This window comes from Rhineura floridana, chromosome 1 (genome assembly GCF_030035675.1).
Source record: "Rhineura floridana isolate rRhiFlo1 chromosome 1, rRhiFlo1.hap2, whole genome shotgun sequence".
Taxonomy (NCBI): Eukaryota; Metazoa; Chordata; class Lepidosauria; order Squamata; family Rhineuridae; genus Rhineura; species Rhineura floridana.
In genome coordinates, this window is record NC_084480.1 from 167,892,860 (window position 1) to 167,908,115 (window position 15,256).

Sequence of the window (15,256 nt, forward strand, 5' to 3'; positions counted from 1 at the left end):
ATGTTTAATTGAATTTATTTTAAATCTAACAGGTGGAATACCTTTTGTTGTTCTCTCTGATCTGCGTGGTTGTATTTCTGCCTTAGTGTCTGTGTCTGTGTCAGGCGATTCCTCTGTTTCTCTCTCAGAGCTAGAACTTGATTCACTACTGCTGCCTGTTTCTTCTTGTTTTATTGGTACTGTGTCTGCCTGTTCTTGTTCATTACTACCTTCAGTGTTTCCCAACTCCACATATGCTTTCTCTTCCCAATCCTGCTCTATTGCTTGCACGCTTCTGCTTAACACTACAGACCTTTGTTTTGGCAGCCATATTCTGTAATACGTGTTTTCAAATCCCAGCATGTACCCTTTGTCTGCTCTCCTTTGCAGCTTCCCTGTCCTTTTATTTTTGGGAACATGTACCCAGCATTCTGCTCCAAACCTAATCAAATGGTTTAATCTGGGTTTTCTGTCATACAATTTCTGATAAGGAGACATTCCAGTGGCTTTATGGAATATTCTGTTTTGAATGTAAGCTGAATACAGAACACACTCTCCCCAGAAACCTTGTGTTAAAGAGGAGTCACATAGCATTGATCTTATTGAGTCCTGAAGCAACCTGTTCCAGCGTTCAGCTAACCCGTTCTGATGAGGACTATAAGGGGCTGTTAACTCCTGTTTTATTCCTCTTTTATCCAAGTATTCAGTAAAAGAGTGTCCTAAGAACTCTCCTCCTTGATCTGATCTTATTCTCTGTATTTTGACACCAAACTGCACTTCAATTTTTGTAATAAATCTTTTCAGTTTCTCTGCAGCTTCACTTTTAGCTTTTAGTAAATAAACAGTGCAGAATTTTGAAAAATCATCAACTATTGTCAGGAAATATCTTGCACCCCCCTGAGTAGGTTGAAATGGCCCCACTAAGTCCACGTGTATTAATTGATAAGGTGCATTTGTACTGGGCATGGCTTCTTTGTTCTTTGCAGCCACAACTGCCCTAGTTTGTTTACACACGTGGCAGTCTACATATTTTTCACAGTTTCTCAATGTCACATCATTACTGTTCTCTGTTGTTTTCACCACATTTTCATATCCTATATGGCCTAGTTTTCTGTGCCATAAATGAACACAATTATTATGGGGTTTCTTATTAGCACACATGAGTACATGATTTGTTTGTTTCACGTGTAAGAAGAACAATGAGTTCCTCACTATTCCTTTCATGAATATTTTTTCTCCTCTCATTACATGCACTGAACCCCTTTTGAACATTACTGTGAACCCCATTTCATTGAGTTTCGACACAGCCATAATGTTACATTCGATATCAGGAACAAACAGCACATCTGTCATAATGGTATTGAAACCTGCTAATTTCACTGTACCCCTACTCTTGATAAGTTTCTTAGTTCCATCAGCCATTATTACATGATCCTCTACGTCACAAAATGTATGAAACATAGATTTATCTTTGATTATACTATTTGTTGCCCCACTGTCAATTGCCCATAAATCTTTACAGTTATTTCCCTGCTCATTGTTAATACATTGCTTATTCTTACTAGCATAGATCACCTGTACACATGGTTTTCTTCCTCTTTCTCTTCTTCTTGCTTCACAATTCCTTTGAAGATGTTGTATGGAACCACAAAAGTAATATGCTTTTTGTCCATACAGTCTCTCTTGTGCAGCTTTGTTGTTCTGCTTTTCCACGTTGTGTTTAGACTCAGTCTTTTCCTGCTTTGCCATTTCCTGCCTCCTTTGGAATTCTTGTAAAAGTTTGCCTTCTATATAATCCATATTGAGATTTGCATCGTCCATTGCTTCCAAAGAGCTCACCAGACTATCATAACTTGAATCTAGTGAAGATAATGTGATATACACTTTTTGCGTTTGAGAATGTTCAATTTCACGTTCTGACAACTCAGTAAACAGTCTGTTTATTTCCAACAAATGCTCTGACATGGTTGTATCTCCAGATAAGCGCATCTGATACAATTTTCTGGCAAGATATATTTTAGAACTAGCAGTCTTTTTCACATGAATATTTCTTAAAGTTTCCCAGGTTTCCTTTGCTGTTGTTGCATCACGCACATGCAGTAGTTGAGAATCATCAATAGCAAGATTTTATACAATTAACGCCTTTGCCCTCTCATCCAGCCTTCTCCAATCTGCTGGAATTGGCACCACGGCGGGTGGGTCTTCTGCGATAGCTTTCCACAGGTCTTCTTTCACTAGCAGAGCCTGCATTCTCTGTTTCCAAGTGCCATAATTTTTCCCTGTCAGCCTTTCTAAGGGAATCCCGGCCGATAACGTAACAGACATACTTTCACTTTACACAGTTCACCGCCTTTGTAATTAGAGCTTCTCACCTCTGTCCTTCAGTCAGTTATTCCCACGGCTCTCTCACAGCTTTCAGCTCAGCTTTCGGTTTCGCCGTCTCTCTGCTGTTATCTCGCTGTTCTCCAGTTCTGGCTTTTCTCTGCCGCTTTTCTGCAATCCTCCGCTCCAGGTAATCCTCAGCACCAGGTAATCCTCAGCACCAGGTAACCATCCTCTGCTACCACTTGTTGGATGTTGTATCTGGCACAAGCAGATGCCCAGGATGCAGAACAGTATAGTGACAGGCTAGATGCCAGTTGAAGGAATGAGCCGGACAAGCAATAAGTTTTAAGAGTTACTTTACTGACAATATATCACAGCTCTCTCTGTACAAACTCCTCGACTCCCACACTCACAAGTGTCTGCTGGCCCTCTATATAGATAAGGCCAGCTGCCCGAGCCTAGGTTGCTTAGCAACGTGTCCTTGAAGATGGCTCGAGCTCTGCCAACTTTCGCTTCTAAGTCACGTAGCTCACTTGTGGAAATTTAACCTCTGCTTTCTCGGTTTAATAGCCAACAAGATGCTCTGATGTTTGTGTCTAGGAGGAAGTATTTTGTGTCTATGGTTGGGTTTTATGTAATGGAAGTTATGAGTTGTTGCAACCTTGTGTGGCGTGTCTTGCCATGATTGGTGGTGTAGCTGGTGTTGCCATCAGTGCTGGGGGTGTATCTGATAGTGTTACTGTTTTAATTCCAATTTGCAGTGGTATCATTTTGCTTACAACTTTGCTGCTGGGAATAGAGAGGATCCCACCTACAGCATGCTGATGTTTATTTTTTCTTATTTGTAACATTATATCCCACCTTTACTCCAAGGAGCTCATGATAGCATGCATGGTTCTCCCTCCCTCTTCATTTTATCCTCACAAGCACCCTATGAGGTAGATTAAGCTGAGAGACTGTGACTGGCCCGAGGTCACCCAGTACATTTCATGGCTGAGTGGGGATTTGAACCCTGGTCTCCTAGGTCCTAGTCCAACACTCTAACCGCTACACCACACTGGCTCTAACCATGGATGTTACACTAAGATGAGCAGCTGCTTGTGTCTGTAGCACCATAGGATGACTCTGCCCATGTATTAGGTAATTTAACAAAAAGTTTAAAAGTATTCAGCCTCTCAAAGGAGGAAGGAAAAAATAGCTGAATATGACAAAAACTGTACACTCTTGCATGAATCATCATGCAGCACAAAAGTCAGGTGGTGTTCCTTTACCAACTTGTAGAATATATCAAAGAGAAGGGAAAAGCATAGATGTGGTTTTGGTAAAAATAAGAGTGAGTGGAAGCGAACAAAGTAGTAAGAGGAAGAGCGTTTCATATCCACACACTGGCAGACAGAAGTAAAGCAAGAGGCTTCCCCAGGAGAGGAGTAAAGAGCCCAGGAAGGATTGCAGCCAGATCTTTCAAAATAAATAAAACATGGTCCCACTCCGAGGAGAGCAAGAAGATCAAAGTGCTGGCCTAGGGGGAGAATGCAGGCAACCGTGAACAGAAATTCAAGTTTTAAGGTGGGAGACGGAAAAGCAAAAGGCTACTCTGCCAAATAAGAGAGGGAGTTTGAACCAAAAATGAAGAGGAGGCAAAATCATATTTAGCTGCTTGCTCTGTATGTTCACCGCTTTAGAGCATCTGGCTCTGAATGGATATTGTGTTTGGATAGATTTGGCATTATAGTTGCAGGGGTTCCCTCCTGACTTGCTCATCCTCCCTGTTCTGCTTCGTGCAGGCGGGATGAGGTTATCTCACATCAAAGCAGTGGGTGGAAGCTCTCTGCAGGTTTGGTTTGTTGTTTGTTTTTTTGCTGTCAAGTCAAACCAAAAGGCTTTTCAGTGGTGGGTGCCGTGTGGGGACGCAGCACAGGAAGAGATCACTTCTCTGACGCAGCACCTGAGTGAAGAATCCTGAGACATGTCTCTCCCTGCCAGGCAACAGAACCAACATTGTATTTATCCTCAAGTCTTCTGGACAAACAGCAGTGCCATTTCTAGCTCTGAGTATGCCCCATCAGGATTGTGCCCCATTGGGTTTGCACCCCATCAGGATATTTGCCCCCCTTTGCCTGCGCCTGAGAGAAAAAGGAAAAGGCAGACCAAAAGAGATGGCACATGCAGCTGTTTCCTGGTGGTTTTTTCGCTGGCCCTTTTGGCCCTCGCTGGGGTTGGGTTGGCAATGTTTCAGATTTTCCACCTGCAAGAGGAATTCCATGCACTGAGAGAGGTAACATCTGCTCACTAAGCAGAGGCACAAAAAATCCAGGAGGAAAGATCTGGGGAGCATCCGTTGGGGGAACCGTGTCCAGTGTCACTGGATTTGTGTGCTGGATTTTCAGTTCCACAACATGGGGCCTTCATTTAAAAGGGCCCTGGGGTGATTTTTCTTCCCAAATGTGAATCTCTGCCTCTTCCTTTGACAGGTTTCCTGCTCTGGACACGTGCCTCAATCTCCTGAGATGCTCAAAGGTGAGAAGTTCTTGTCCAGCGATGAGGGTGGGGGATGGGGGAAGCAGAGCAAAGATGAGACACTCTCTTGCCTCCAGGGTGGTGATTGTGCCTGAATTGCTCTGCATGCATTTGCACTTTTTATAACCTTTAATTTACTTTGACTTGAATAGTAATTGTATATTTCTAGAGCTTGTAACTCTTGTGGACCACTTGTGATGTCACGTCACTGTTCATTATTTGAGTGAAATCTTGAATAAAATGGCTGTATCCAAGTGCCAGACGATGCTGATGACAGATTAACTTCTCCCCGTCTTGTCTTTCTGGATTCCCAGAGCTTGGGCTGTTTTGGGGAAATGTGAGGGTTCTGAAAGGGTCTGTTATATCTGCATCAGGCAGACATATGGAGACACCGGGCAGCAAACTAGCTGTTAATCAAATATAACAGGCTCGCCATTTCTCTTACTGTCTAGCTAGCATGTGATATTTTGATAACTGTTAGTTCTAGTCTTAATTTCCAAATGGATTCAGCACCCAATGTGTGGTTTGGTGGATGGAGTGCTGGATGCAGGCAGCCTGAATTTGAAGTCTAGCTCCCGAGTTCTTGGAGGTGGAGGGCATTTAGCTCTAGGGAGACAATGCCTTCTTCTCCCAACTAGTTAAGAAGTGGGTGGGTTGAATGGCCCTCAGTGATCCACAATGGATTTATAGATGTGCCATAGTCCCAACAAACAAGAAGGGAGCTCCGGAAGGCCTGCTCTTTATGTGAGAGGTTTTAGAAGGAGGCTGAACATGACCAATTCAGGCTCTTTTGTGACAGGGCCTGCTGTGACTGCAGGTGGGGATCTCTGTCTGTTGGCTGTGAAACAGTGGTGCTGGAGTGGGGGAGTGGACAGAAGTTGACATGTGTTTCTTGTAAATCACTTTGGGATGCCTCATGGGGACAGGATCCATAAATGAAGCAAACAAATGAATAAGCTTAACAGGCAAGTCCCAAAACTCTGAATGCTAGCTCAGTCATGTATTGGACTGGACTACTCAAAGAAATGAAATATTAAGTACTTGTGCTGAACCTAGGGTTACCATCATTTTGTCATTTCAAAAAGAGTACATTTGGCTTTGATAAGTGAAAAGTAAGAGTATGCTATTGCACCATCTCAATGTACTCTTAAAAGAGTACAGTTGGTAACCCTAGCTGAACCTCAAGGGCTACACATGCAAAAGCACAATTGCATCTAACAGATAAATACAGAGACAATTATCCACCCAAAATTTAGCACATATAGGTCTCATAGATTTTGATGCCAAAGGCCTGGGGGTATGCCTTATTGAACATAGGGGCATTTACTTGCATTTAGGATTGCACAACTCTCCCACTGAAATGAATGTGACCAAAAATGTGCTTAACTTTGGTTGGATCACACCTATGGATTTTTCAGAGCTGAACTCACTGCTTCCCCTTTCTGTTTATTCTCTCCATTTGGAATGTATAACACAGTATTGTCTCAAATGACTTGCTCTCCCCCCCCTTGCAATGTAGGATTCCTGAACAGAACAACAGAAAATAAAGTCAAGAGGAGAGCACACTTAACAGGTGGGCAGTACAAAGCAGAACAAACAATCTTGTAGAAGTGCCTGCATAAAAAATGCTGCAGCTGGGGGAAACTAATACGATGGGTGGGCTATGCCTGGAAAACTTGTTCTCAGGACCAAATGAGGTATTTTGCAGTCTCTAAAACCTAATGAGAAAGGGTGTGCTTTGGACTAGAGAAGTAGCAGGCGGGCAAGGAGTGTTTGCCTTCATTCTTTCTGCCACTTCATCCACAGCACACACTCCCTGTTTTTCTCTCACCTGTGGAAAACAGATGTCTGGGAGCCTTGACTGGACAAAGTGTATGGAGAAGGACATACAAGGAGAGAAGTGGAAGGCTAGGAAAGGCTTAAGCACCCTTTCCACCAAATTGCACATTCCTTCCTCTCTCCCCCCCACCCCACTAGTTTTTAGATGTTTGAAAGAGACCTTGATTCCCTGACTGGGCTGACCTCAGCAGTTTAGAGGGCCAGATCCTCAGAAGGTGTCTTCTGTACTTGGAAAAGATGCACAGAAGAGAAAGTCTCACCAAGCAATAGCATCAATAATTGGGGGGGGGGAGTTGCTTGCAATCTGCCACTTGCAGCTCCCCTAGTTGTGTATGTTGCTTGTGCTCCTGCTTTTCCTCCTGCTTGCTTGTAGCATTCCAAGAATCACCTCTTAAGCTCCAGCTTCAGGCAGCCTCTGGTCATAAACCAGCTTAACACACGCCAGCTGAATGAATGGGACTTTTAGGGGCAATTCTATAAAGCTGCTTCTTTCCCTTGCGGTTTAATTTTTCATGGCTACATGGGAAATATTAGAAGTTGCCCCCAAGGGTCAAGCCACACAGAGATTGTACCTTGCATTGTGTAATCTACGCTGCCTCCTTGGCTGAAGACCAGCCTGGAATTCGGTTTGAAGGCATTTGTGTAGCTTGAGAGTGCTCCTGATGGCAGCACCTCTATCCCCTCCCAGTTGCCCACATATGTGACCCTGGAATCTTCATGAAGGGCTGCCAGTGTGGTTTAAAGTGAGTGATGATCACACTGAAAAGCTATGGTAAATGACAATCCTCCTATCCAAATGAAATACTGGGGTATGGATGAGCACGGGCATTCTTTGCTGGATTATAGTCATAGCAACAAGACTGATCATAGTTTTGGTGCACAACACCAAGTTGCTGTTTGCAGGAACTAAAGCAGAACTAATGTAAGCCAGGGTATCAGTCTGGCATATTGACAGGTAGAGGGATGGACCTTGGGACAAGGGACGGACATTTTTGCATTTTGCCCTCAAAGGAATCCCAGGTTGTCAGGTTAAAGGTTCTCAGTCATCAGTGACCACTACTGAATCCACACAGTAAAGGGCAAATTAACAAATGGTATCTGGTTTGGCATCCTTCAGTGTTCCTCAGATTAGATTTAAAGCTCATTCTGTTGCCATCAGTATTGTCCGAGAAACATTAGAGCAGCTTGCAATATAGTGGGGTTTGAAAAAACTACTTGCTGTCTTTTTATTTTCACAATGACATTCAATATTTCTAGGCAAAGCAAACCAGCGATCCCTTCCACTGGAATGGGAAAGTACCTACGGACATGCGTTCATCTCTGGCGTTCAGTATGAAAACAGGGGTTTGGTGATTGATGAAGCTGGCCTCTACTTTGTGTACTCCAAAGTGTTCTTTCGGGGTGAGACCTGCACCACTCAGCCTATTGACCATGTGGTTTTCAAAAGAAACCCAGCTTATCCTGATACCCAGGTGCTGATGGAGGACAGAAAAATGAACTACTGCATGGCAATGGACATGTGGGGCAGAAGTAGCTACCTGGGTGCTTTGTTCAACCTTTCCAGGCAGGACAGCCTGTATGTGAGTGTCTCTGAAGTCACACTGGTGAATCCTGAGGAGTCAAAAACCTTCTTTGGCTTATATATGCTTGAAGAAACAAACTAGCATTCAGCATATAGGCTATGTGGGAACTCTGGACAATATGAGAATTATGTGAGACAGTTTGGATTATTATGGATTACAAATATTGCTTCTCTTGGAAGCCTATCAGACTCCATGACTTCACTTTTTACACTGAGATTTTCAAAGCAGGCCTGAAATGCATCTCCACAGCTTTAAACTGAGTACTGACTTTTCCTGCTGGATTCCTTCAGGGCCAAACAGCTGTGCACCGCACATGAATGGCTATGCAGAAGGCTCCAGGAAATCCCCTCTTCCAAGCAAAGCAGGGTATTTGCAGCATTACAAGCTGACCTTATTTACCAAACATGACAGCCAAATTTGGACCCATGCAGGAAGAGATGTTCTTCAGTGGAGCGGCAACTAAGATGTGAAGGGAGAGAAAATGTTATTGGTTGCTTCCTAGAGGGTGACAATTCAATCTGATTTCATCCTGCATTTATGCCTGAGGGCCTGTCCCTGCTGCTGCCGTCCCATGCTTCAGTCTTGACATGACGTGTCAGTCTCTACCTTAGGGATGGAAAGTCCTCTCAATTTTGGTTCTCTCCGTTTCTCATTTTTCCAGCCTGAAATTCAGTTCTCCTCATTTCTGCAACAATTTGCTCATTTTTAAAAACCCTCGTGAAAATTCTCCAGCATTTTAGTGCAAATTTCTCCTAATAAACACATTTTTGTAAGTGGTTTGACGAATGTACACATTTTTGCAAGCCATTTCTTGTCATATAAGGCTCCTGCTGGGAGGAAGGGCAGGATATAAATTAAATAAATAAATAAATAAAATGCATTTTTGTATTTTATGTTCACCAACATATTCATTTTTATGCACATTTCCCCCCAATCTATGCATTTTTGTAAACATTGTTTGGTTGGCAAAATGTATTGCAAAATTCAAAATAAATGTGAATTTGGGAGGACTTGGGTGTGTTTCAGTTCTCATGTTGTTTTGGAAAGTGAGAATTTGATAAATTCGGCTTCAGCTGTGAACTGAATCGAGTTTTTCACCCACTCCTGCTCTACGTGCACATTAGTGTTTATACAAAGCAGTGAGACTGATTTGTTTGGCGCGGCTTGAGATGAACCCGCATCTTTTGATTCATGATTTATCATATTGACTCCACCTGTACACACGAGTGGACGGAGCAGGGCAGTGATGAACAGACAGTTTTGAAATCAACAAGACAACCACCTTCTCTCCCTTCCCCTCCCCTGAGCCCCACTTCTCTCCCGCTCTTCCCTCGCAATTACTGGCCTGTGTCATTTGTGCAAGTCTCTGGATCTTGCTTATGGACAAAGGGAAAAGAGCAAGACTCTGTCGCTTTACAGCTTGTGACTAGAGGCTCTCTGCTCCAAAAGTTTTACAGTCAAAAAGGCAGCAGCTGAGGAGGTGAGATGGTTTTGGCGCCTCAGAGGGAAAAAGAAAGCAAACAGGCGTCTCCAAGAGAGACTGCGTGTGAAGGGAGCCATCCTCCCCCCTCCCATACAGAAGCCACCACACTGCCTGCTCTGTGCTGCCCAGGTGGCTCCCCCTCCCTCCCTGCGTGGCTGGAGCTGCTGGAGAAAGCATGAGGTGCTTCCAGCCCCAGGCTCTCTTCTCCCGCCTTCTTCTTTCCTCAGTGCCTGGAGGAAGTTGCTCACCTCCCACCTCCAGCCAAATAGTTTTGAAGTCTGTGTGAACTAGCTTAAAGGGAAAATCCAATCTCTAAAATCCCAGATTTTGAGTAAAAAGGGGCAGGGTTTGACTGATGCCGTGTGTCATACTGAAACGAGGGACGAGGTTTGCTGCCTAGTTCCTATCCGTTTGTATTCCAATTGTTCTAGCCCAATCCTTTGTTTGTTCCTGTCTGCTTTGGCGCTTGCAGATTTGATCAACTGTTTGTGTTTTTGTTTTGGTTGAAAAAAAATGTGTAATTTTAAATGTAAATGCTTATGTAAATTATCACGGTGTTCCTCATGGTTTATTTTTTCCTATTTATCACACCTACACACTGTGACAAATGCATCAACTTAGAGGAAATTCCAAAGATAATTACATAAAATAGGGTTTTTTAAAAAAAACAACCTGTGCCGATTACAGCTGTAGCCAGTCGCAAGAAATCAGTGCCGATCCCAAAAGACAGTGGACTGTTGAATTCAGTGGGAATTCAGTACTAAGTCCAATTTAGCCGGTCTTCTCTCCCATTCCTAAATGGAACCAGCATAACTGCAAAGGTGTCTCTACCCTCAGTTTAATTTCTAAAAATTGAAGTTTCACTTTTCTCTCAGATTCTTTTAACATCCATTGGATTGCTGTCGTTTATTGGAAACCCTATTAAAACTCCCCCAGTGCCAGAGATTTTAAATCACCCTTACCTCCTTGGCCCTATAGCTAGTCCACCTCCAACAAAAAAATATCACTTTCTCCACCTTCTCACAGTTTCACCACCTATTCATGTCCTGTACTGGGTCCCTCTATTTCCCTCTATGCCTGCAGGCAGACAAGGAGGCAGCCCCCTGAGCACCACAAAATTCTTCAGAAACAGTGGTACCATCTCATCAGCACTGATTCATAGCACTTGTCTGAGCAGTTCAGACTGTATTACAAATATAATATAAGATGAAGCACTTTAAGATTAAAATGGCTATAAACTTGGAATGGGATTCACTGCTATACATTTTGGGTGTCCTAAACTATTTAGGTTACTGTTAGTTAAAAAGATTGCTAAAGGATTAAAGTGGCTAAAAAATGTTTTGACAGGCAAATATTTTCAGTGTTCTGGGATCTCAGCAGTCTGGATGGGGAGTGGCATTCTCCACAAGCCATAAAGTAAAATGGAGATGAAGAAGTGGGGTTTTTGTCTGTTTTTTTAAAAAAATGCAGCACAGCACTGTAGAATTATTTGTATCTCATCTGCTGGTCTATATTGATTAGATGCACTAGTGGGAAAGAAATACCCACTTTAGAGTTTGTTCACAAAAGCCAAGGTGGAATTCACTCTTTGTTCTAAAGCTGATTTCAAAGAACATCTGGTGGCCAAGCTTCAACTTTTGGCCTACACTAAATGTTTCTTTTCTAAATTAAGCTTTCTTGTACATTTATGAAAGCATCTCTTCTTGGAACATTTGAGCCTTTTAACCATTACTTCCTAGGTCTTGCTTGTGGATTTTAGTGCAAGTCAGGTAGAAAATTATTACAAATCAGTCACAGGACACCATCAACTACATTGTGAAGTTATTGAGAGAACTATAATACCTCTTAGACTGAGGGCTGCAATTTACTTTCTGGTTTTAAGTCTGCTATTCTAAACTTGTAAACCCTCATTCATTAAAGTACAAACCAGTGTAAACAGTATCTTTTGATGTGACAAAAAACATGATGTAACAGCGTCAGTAAGAATTTGACTAGAAAGATTAGCTCCAGATCCCTCATTCGTGTCTTTATGTGTGTGTGTATATAAACATCACTACCAATTTGCAGTCCCTTAAATCACCAGTTCAGATGATGCACCATTTCAGACTGTGGTGTATGCTTCACATTTTTAATTCTCTTTGTCTATAAGCAACTACCATCTCCCTCCAAGTAGAAAGTGGGCACAGCAACACACATGCTGGGCTAGAATCTAGACCTGCTGTGCTAGAGTTTTCTTGTGTTTTTGTTGTGTTTTTACGTGCAGGGGTTTGCTTATTTAGAGATGCATTCAAAAGATGGTATCTTCAACCTACAGTCTGAAGTGGTGTTGTCTCATCTCATTCTGCTAGCCATGTAAACCAGGCCTTCATCATTCCACTTATGGTGGGGAAAAGGGATCAAGGCTGCAAATCTTTCAAGGCACAGGAATTGTAGCGTGGGATGAAGATATATTTATACTGCACTGGATGCTTCTCCAGGAAGCAGTTAAGTCCACCAAGTACATGTCTCTCCTTTTGTTTCACGCGGTTGCCACTCTGTTGGGTGGACTGATCCCTTATATGAATCACAGCAGACTTTTTGGGAGCTTTCTTGGGAATTCCAAATTGACTGGGCCAGTAGGGAGAATCTGAGGTAAGCAAGAGCTCAGGGCAACTGAGAGATTTCCACACCTCGCTCCTAAATCCCACACTGATGCTGCAAGCAGAAGGGAAGCAATCTGCCCCTTGTCTTGTTCAGACTCAAGAAACGCTGTTCCCCGGAGAGGAAAGGGTTATCTAGAGCAGCAGCAGCCACGAGACCACTGCAATTCACATTATAGGAAATGTACCTCACACCCTAACCAGTCAAGTCATGGCCTGTGCAGCACAATGGAAGCCAGAGGGAGCTTTGTGGTTTGTGACACACTTCACGCTTATCGGTGGAAACTCTGCCACATCAAATAGATCCTGTTGTGCTCAAATGAGGGAAAGAGTCCCTGCTTTCATACTTCGGAGCTGGACAGATTAGTACAAAAGTGGTCAGAAATAGAATCAAATTGTTCGGTTGTGCTATCAGGTCCCTCTTTGCTGTTTTATGAGACTAGATAATAACTTTACTATGTTATGAATATAATTCTCAGTGGAAGATTCTGCAAACAAGTCCCAGTAGCTGATTTTGAGTGGGAAGATTGATCTAAATAAATCCTTTAAATAGCATAGAAGGGCAATGGTACTCTAAATCTGGTGGTGTGCCCACTCCCTTCTTCCCACAAGCCATTAAGGAAATGGCTTATGTGATTCCATTCTATACCTCAGTCAAAATATGAGAGTTTAGATTCCTTCTGTTGATCTTATAGAAGTACATGTATAAAGTAACCAAACAGATAAATGATAACCACACCAGATCAGAGGATTGATCGCTACAATACAAGAAGATCAGGTACTAAAAGAAATGTCAGGTGTATTGTTCAAAGCAAGCTTTAAACACATTTGTTTGCTCATTAAAAAAAAACACAATTCTTTGAAAAATGTGGATCACCACACTCCCTATTGCTGCAATAGCTAGATCTACCTGGTCAACTCTGCCAATGCACACAGTGTCTCATCTTGCCTTACCAAATTAAAAAAAAACACAGGACACAATAGGAATACCTAAAGTCATCTACTCCAATCTCTTAAGCTGAGCCCCTCATGAAGAAGGCAGCACCTTTCCATCATGGGGAGGAGGAAGAAGAGAACCTTCCAAAGATGTTTAAAAGCATCTTGAATAAGCAAATCCTTGGTTCATTGGGTTTTAAGACTACCAGGGTTCTTTCTTGGACTACTACAATACCTTGATATTGGCACGGCCAGACCTCCTTCCTATGAATGCACATGGTTGAGGGTTCTTGCTTTCTCCCTTTATCTGAGTCTATTCATAGTCCTTATATTTTGAACATTAGTTCACCAAAGCTCACAAGTTTCCAACAGCAGTCGTCAAACAGTAGGCGGATATAGTTAGAGACCCCATCCAAGATTTCTTGGATTTTCGGAGATACCACACATTTTCTAATTAGGAGTCAGACTTCAGACAGCAGAATAGTCTTCTAACGTATACTATTTATTCATATCTTGCACACTACAACTATTAAAATGCATTCTAAGTGGCATTAACTATCATAGCAGAAACAGAAAATGAGAATATTAATCATTCATCATTCCATATCAAAGGATAAGACCTTGAAGGTACAATTTATTTAATTCGGGTACAATAGATGAAAGTGTTTGGTTTAAATGAAATAGGAACAACTTGTAGTCCTATTTCTTAGCAAAGTATATACGCAGCAGCATAATTGAGAACAACCAGTCCTACCTTCCTCTCATGCACGCTAGTTAATTTGAAATAAACAAAACACAGGCAGTCTTCTTAGGTAAAAAGTATAAAGAATGTTTACTCATGACCTTTCATATGTTTAGGAAACATAGGCTCTAGCTTAGATAGAAAAAGTAGAAGTCTTAGTCCATGCTAATGGTCATCTTGGAAGAGAAGTATGTGTATGCTTCTCACTCCCTCAAGCGTAATGGAGAAGTAGCAAAAAGGATCAACATCCCTTTAACAAAGAAGGAGGAAGAGAAGGTAAATAACCCGACCCTTTAGGAAGTTACATCATGGTAAACAAGCAGAGAGATGTCCCCAAATTCTGGCTAGAAGGGACATCTCCCTATCAAAAGGGGCGGCATGCAAGCTTGCTTAAACCTAACACTCCTCCTCAAGCTGGCATGTAAGAACCCAAGAGTCCCATCTTTTTTTATTTATTTTATTTATTTATTAAATTTATTAGTCGCCCATCTGGCTGGTTGTCCAGCCACTCTGGGCGATGTACAAGATAAAAAACAATACATTAAAACGTTAAAATTTAAAACCATAACAGTAAAAACCTAACCCACCCCAAAAGCCTGCCTGAAGAGCCAGGTCTTCAAGGCCCGGCGGAAGCTCATCATAGAAGGGGCATGGCGGAGATCATTTGGGAGAGAGTTCCACAGGGTGGGGGCCACTATTGAAAAAGCCCTCTCTCTAGTCCTCACCAGTCTAGCTGTTTTAACCGGTGGAATCGAGAGAAGGTCTTCTGAGGCTGATCTTGTTGAGCGACATCCCTGACGATGCTGGAGGCGCTCCTTCAGATAGACTGGGCTAAAACCGTGTAGGGTTTTAAAGGTCAAAACCAACACCTTGAATTGGGCCCGGTAAACAACCGGTAGCCAGTGCAACTCCTTCAGCACTGGAGTGATGTGATCTTGCCGGCGGCTGCCTTTAATCAGACGAGCCGCCGCATTCTGTACCAGTTGCAGCTTCCGGACCGTTTTCAAGGGTAACCCCACATAGAGCGCATTACAGTAGTCTAGGCGAGAGGTGACCAGGGCATGTACCACCGGTGGGAGCAGATGGTTGGGAAGGTAGGGGCGCAGCCTCCGTATCAGATGGAGTTGATACAGCGCCACCCGGCTCACAGCCGAGACTTGAGCCTCCATGGACAGCTGGGAGTCAAGAATGACCCCCAGGCTGCGTACCTGGT

At 42.9% G+C, this 15,256-nt stretch overlaps 1 protein-coding gene across 1 annotated transcript; it reads left to right on the forward strand.

Moving 5' to 3' along the window:
- Positions 1–4,270: 4,270 nt before the first annotated feature.
- Positions 4,271–9,139, forward strand: FASLG (Fas ligand). Its single transcript, XM_061610298.1, has 4 exons — positions 4,271–4,579; positions 4,776–4,821; positions 6,341–6,394; positions 7,918–9,139. Exons 1-4 carry the CDS (start codon positions 4,271–4,273, stop codon positions 8,322–8,324), a joined length of 816 nt encoding a protein of 271 aa, XP_061466282.1. The 3' UTR covers positions 8,325–9,139.
- The last annotated feature ends 6,117 nt before the right edge of the window (positions 9,140–15,256 follow it).

Bases quoted from the DNA above. Each gene is read 5' to 3' on its own strand.
- FASLG (XM_061610298.1), top strand. From the start codon at position 4,271: ATGTCTCTCCCTGCCAGGCAACAGAACCAACATTGTATTTATCCTCAA. The intron at 4,580-4,775 runs GTAACATCTGCT...TTCCTTTGACAG, and splicing joins AATTCCATGCACTGAGAGAG to GTTTCCTGCTCTGGACACGT. The intron at 4,822-6,340 runs GTGAGAAGTTCT...CTTGCAATGTAG, and splicing joins ATCTCCTGAGATGCTCAAAG to GATTCCTGAACAGAACAACA.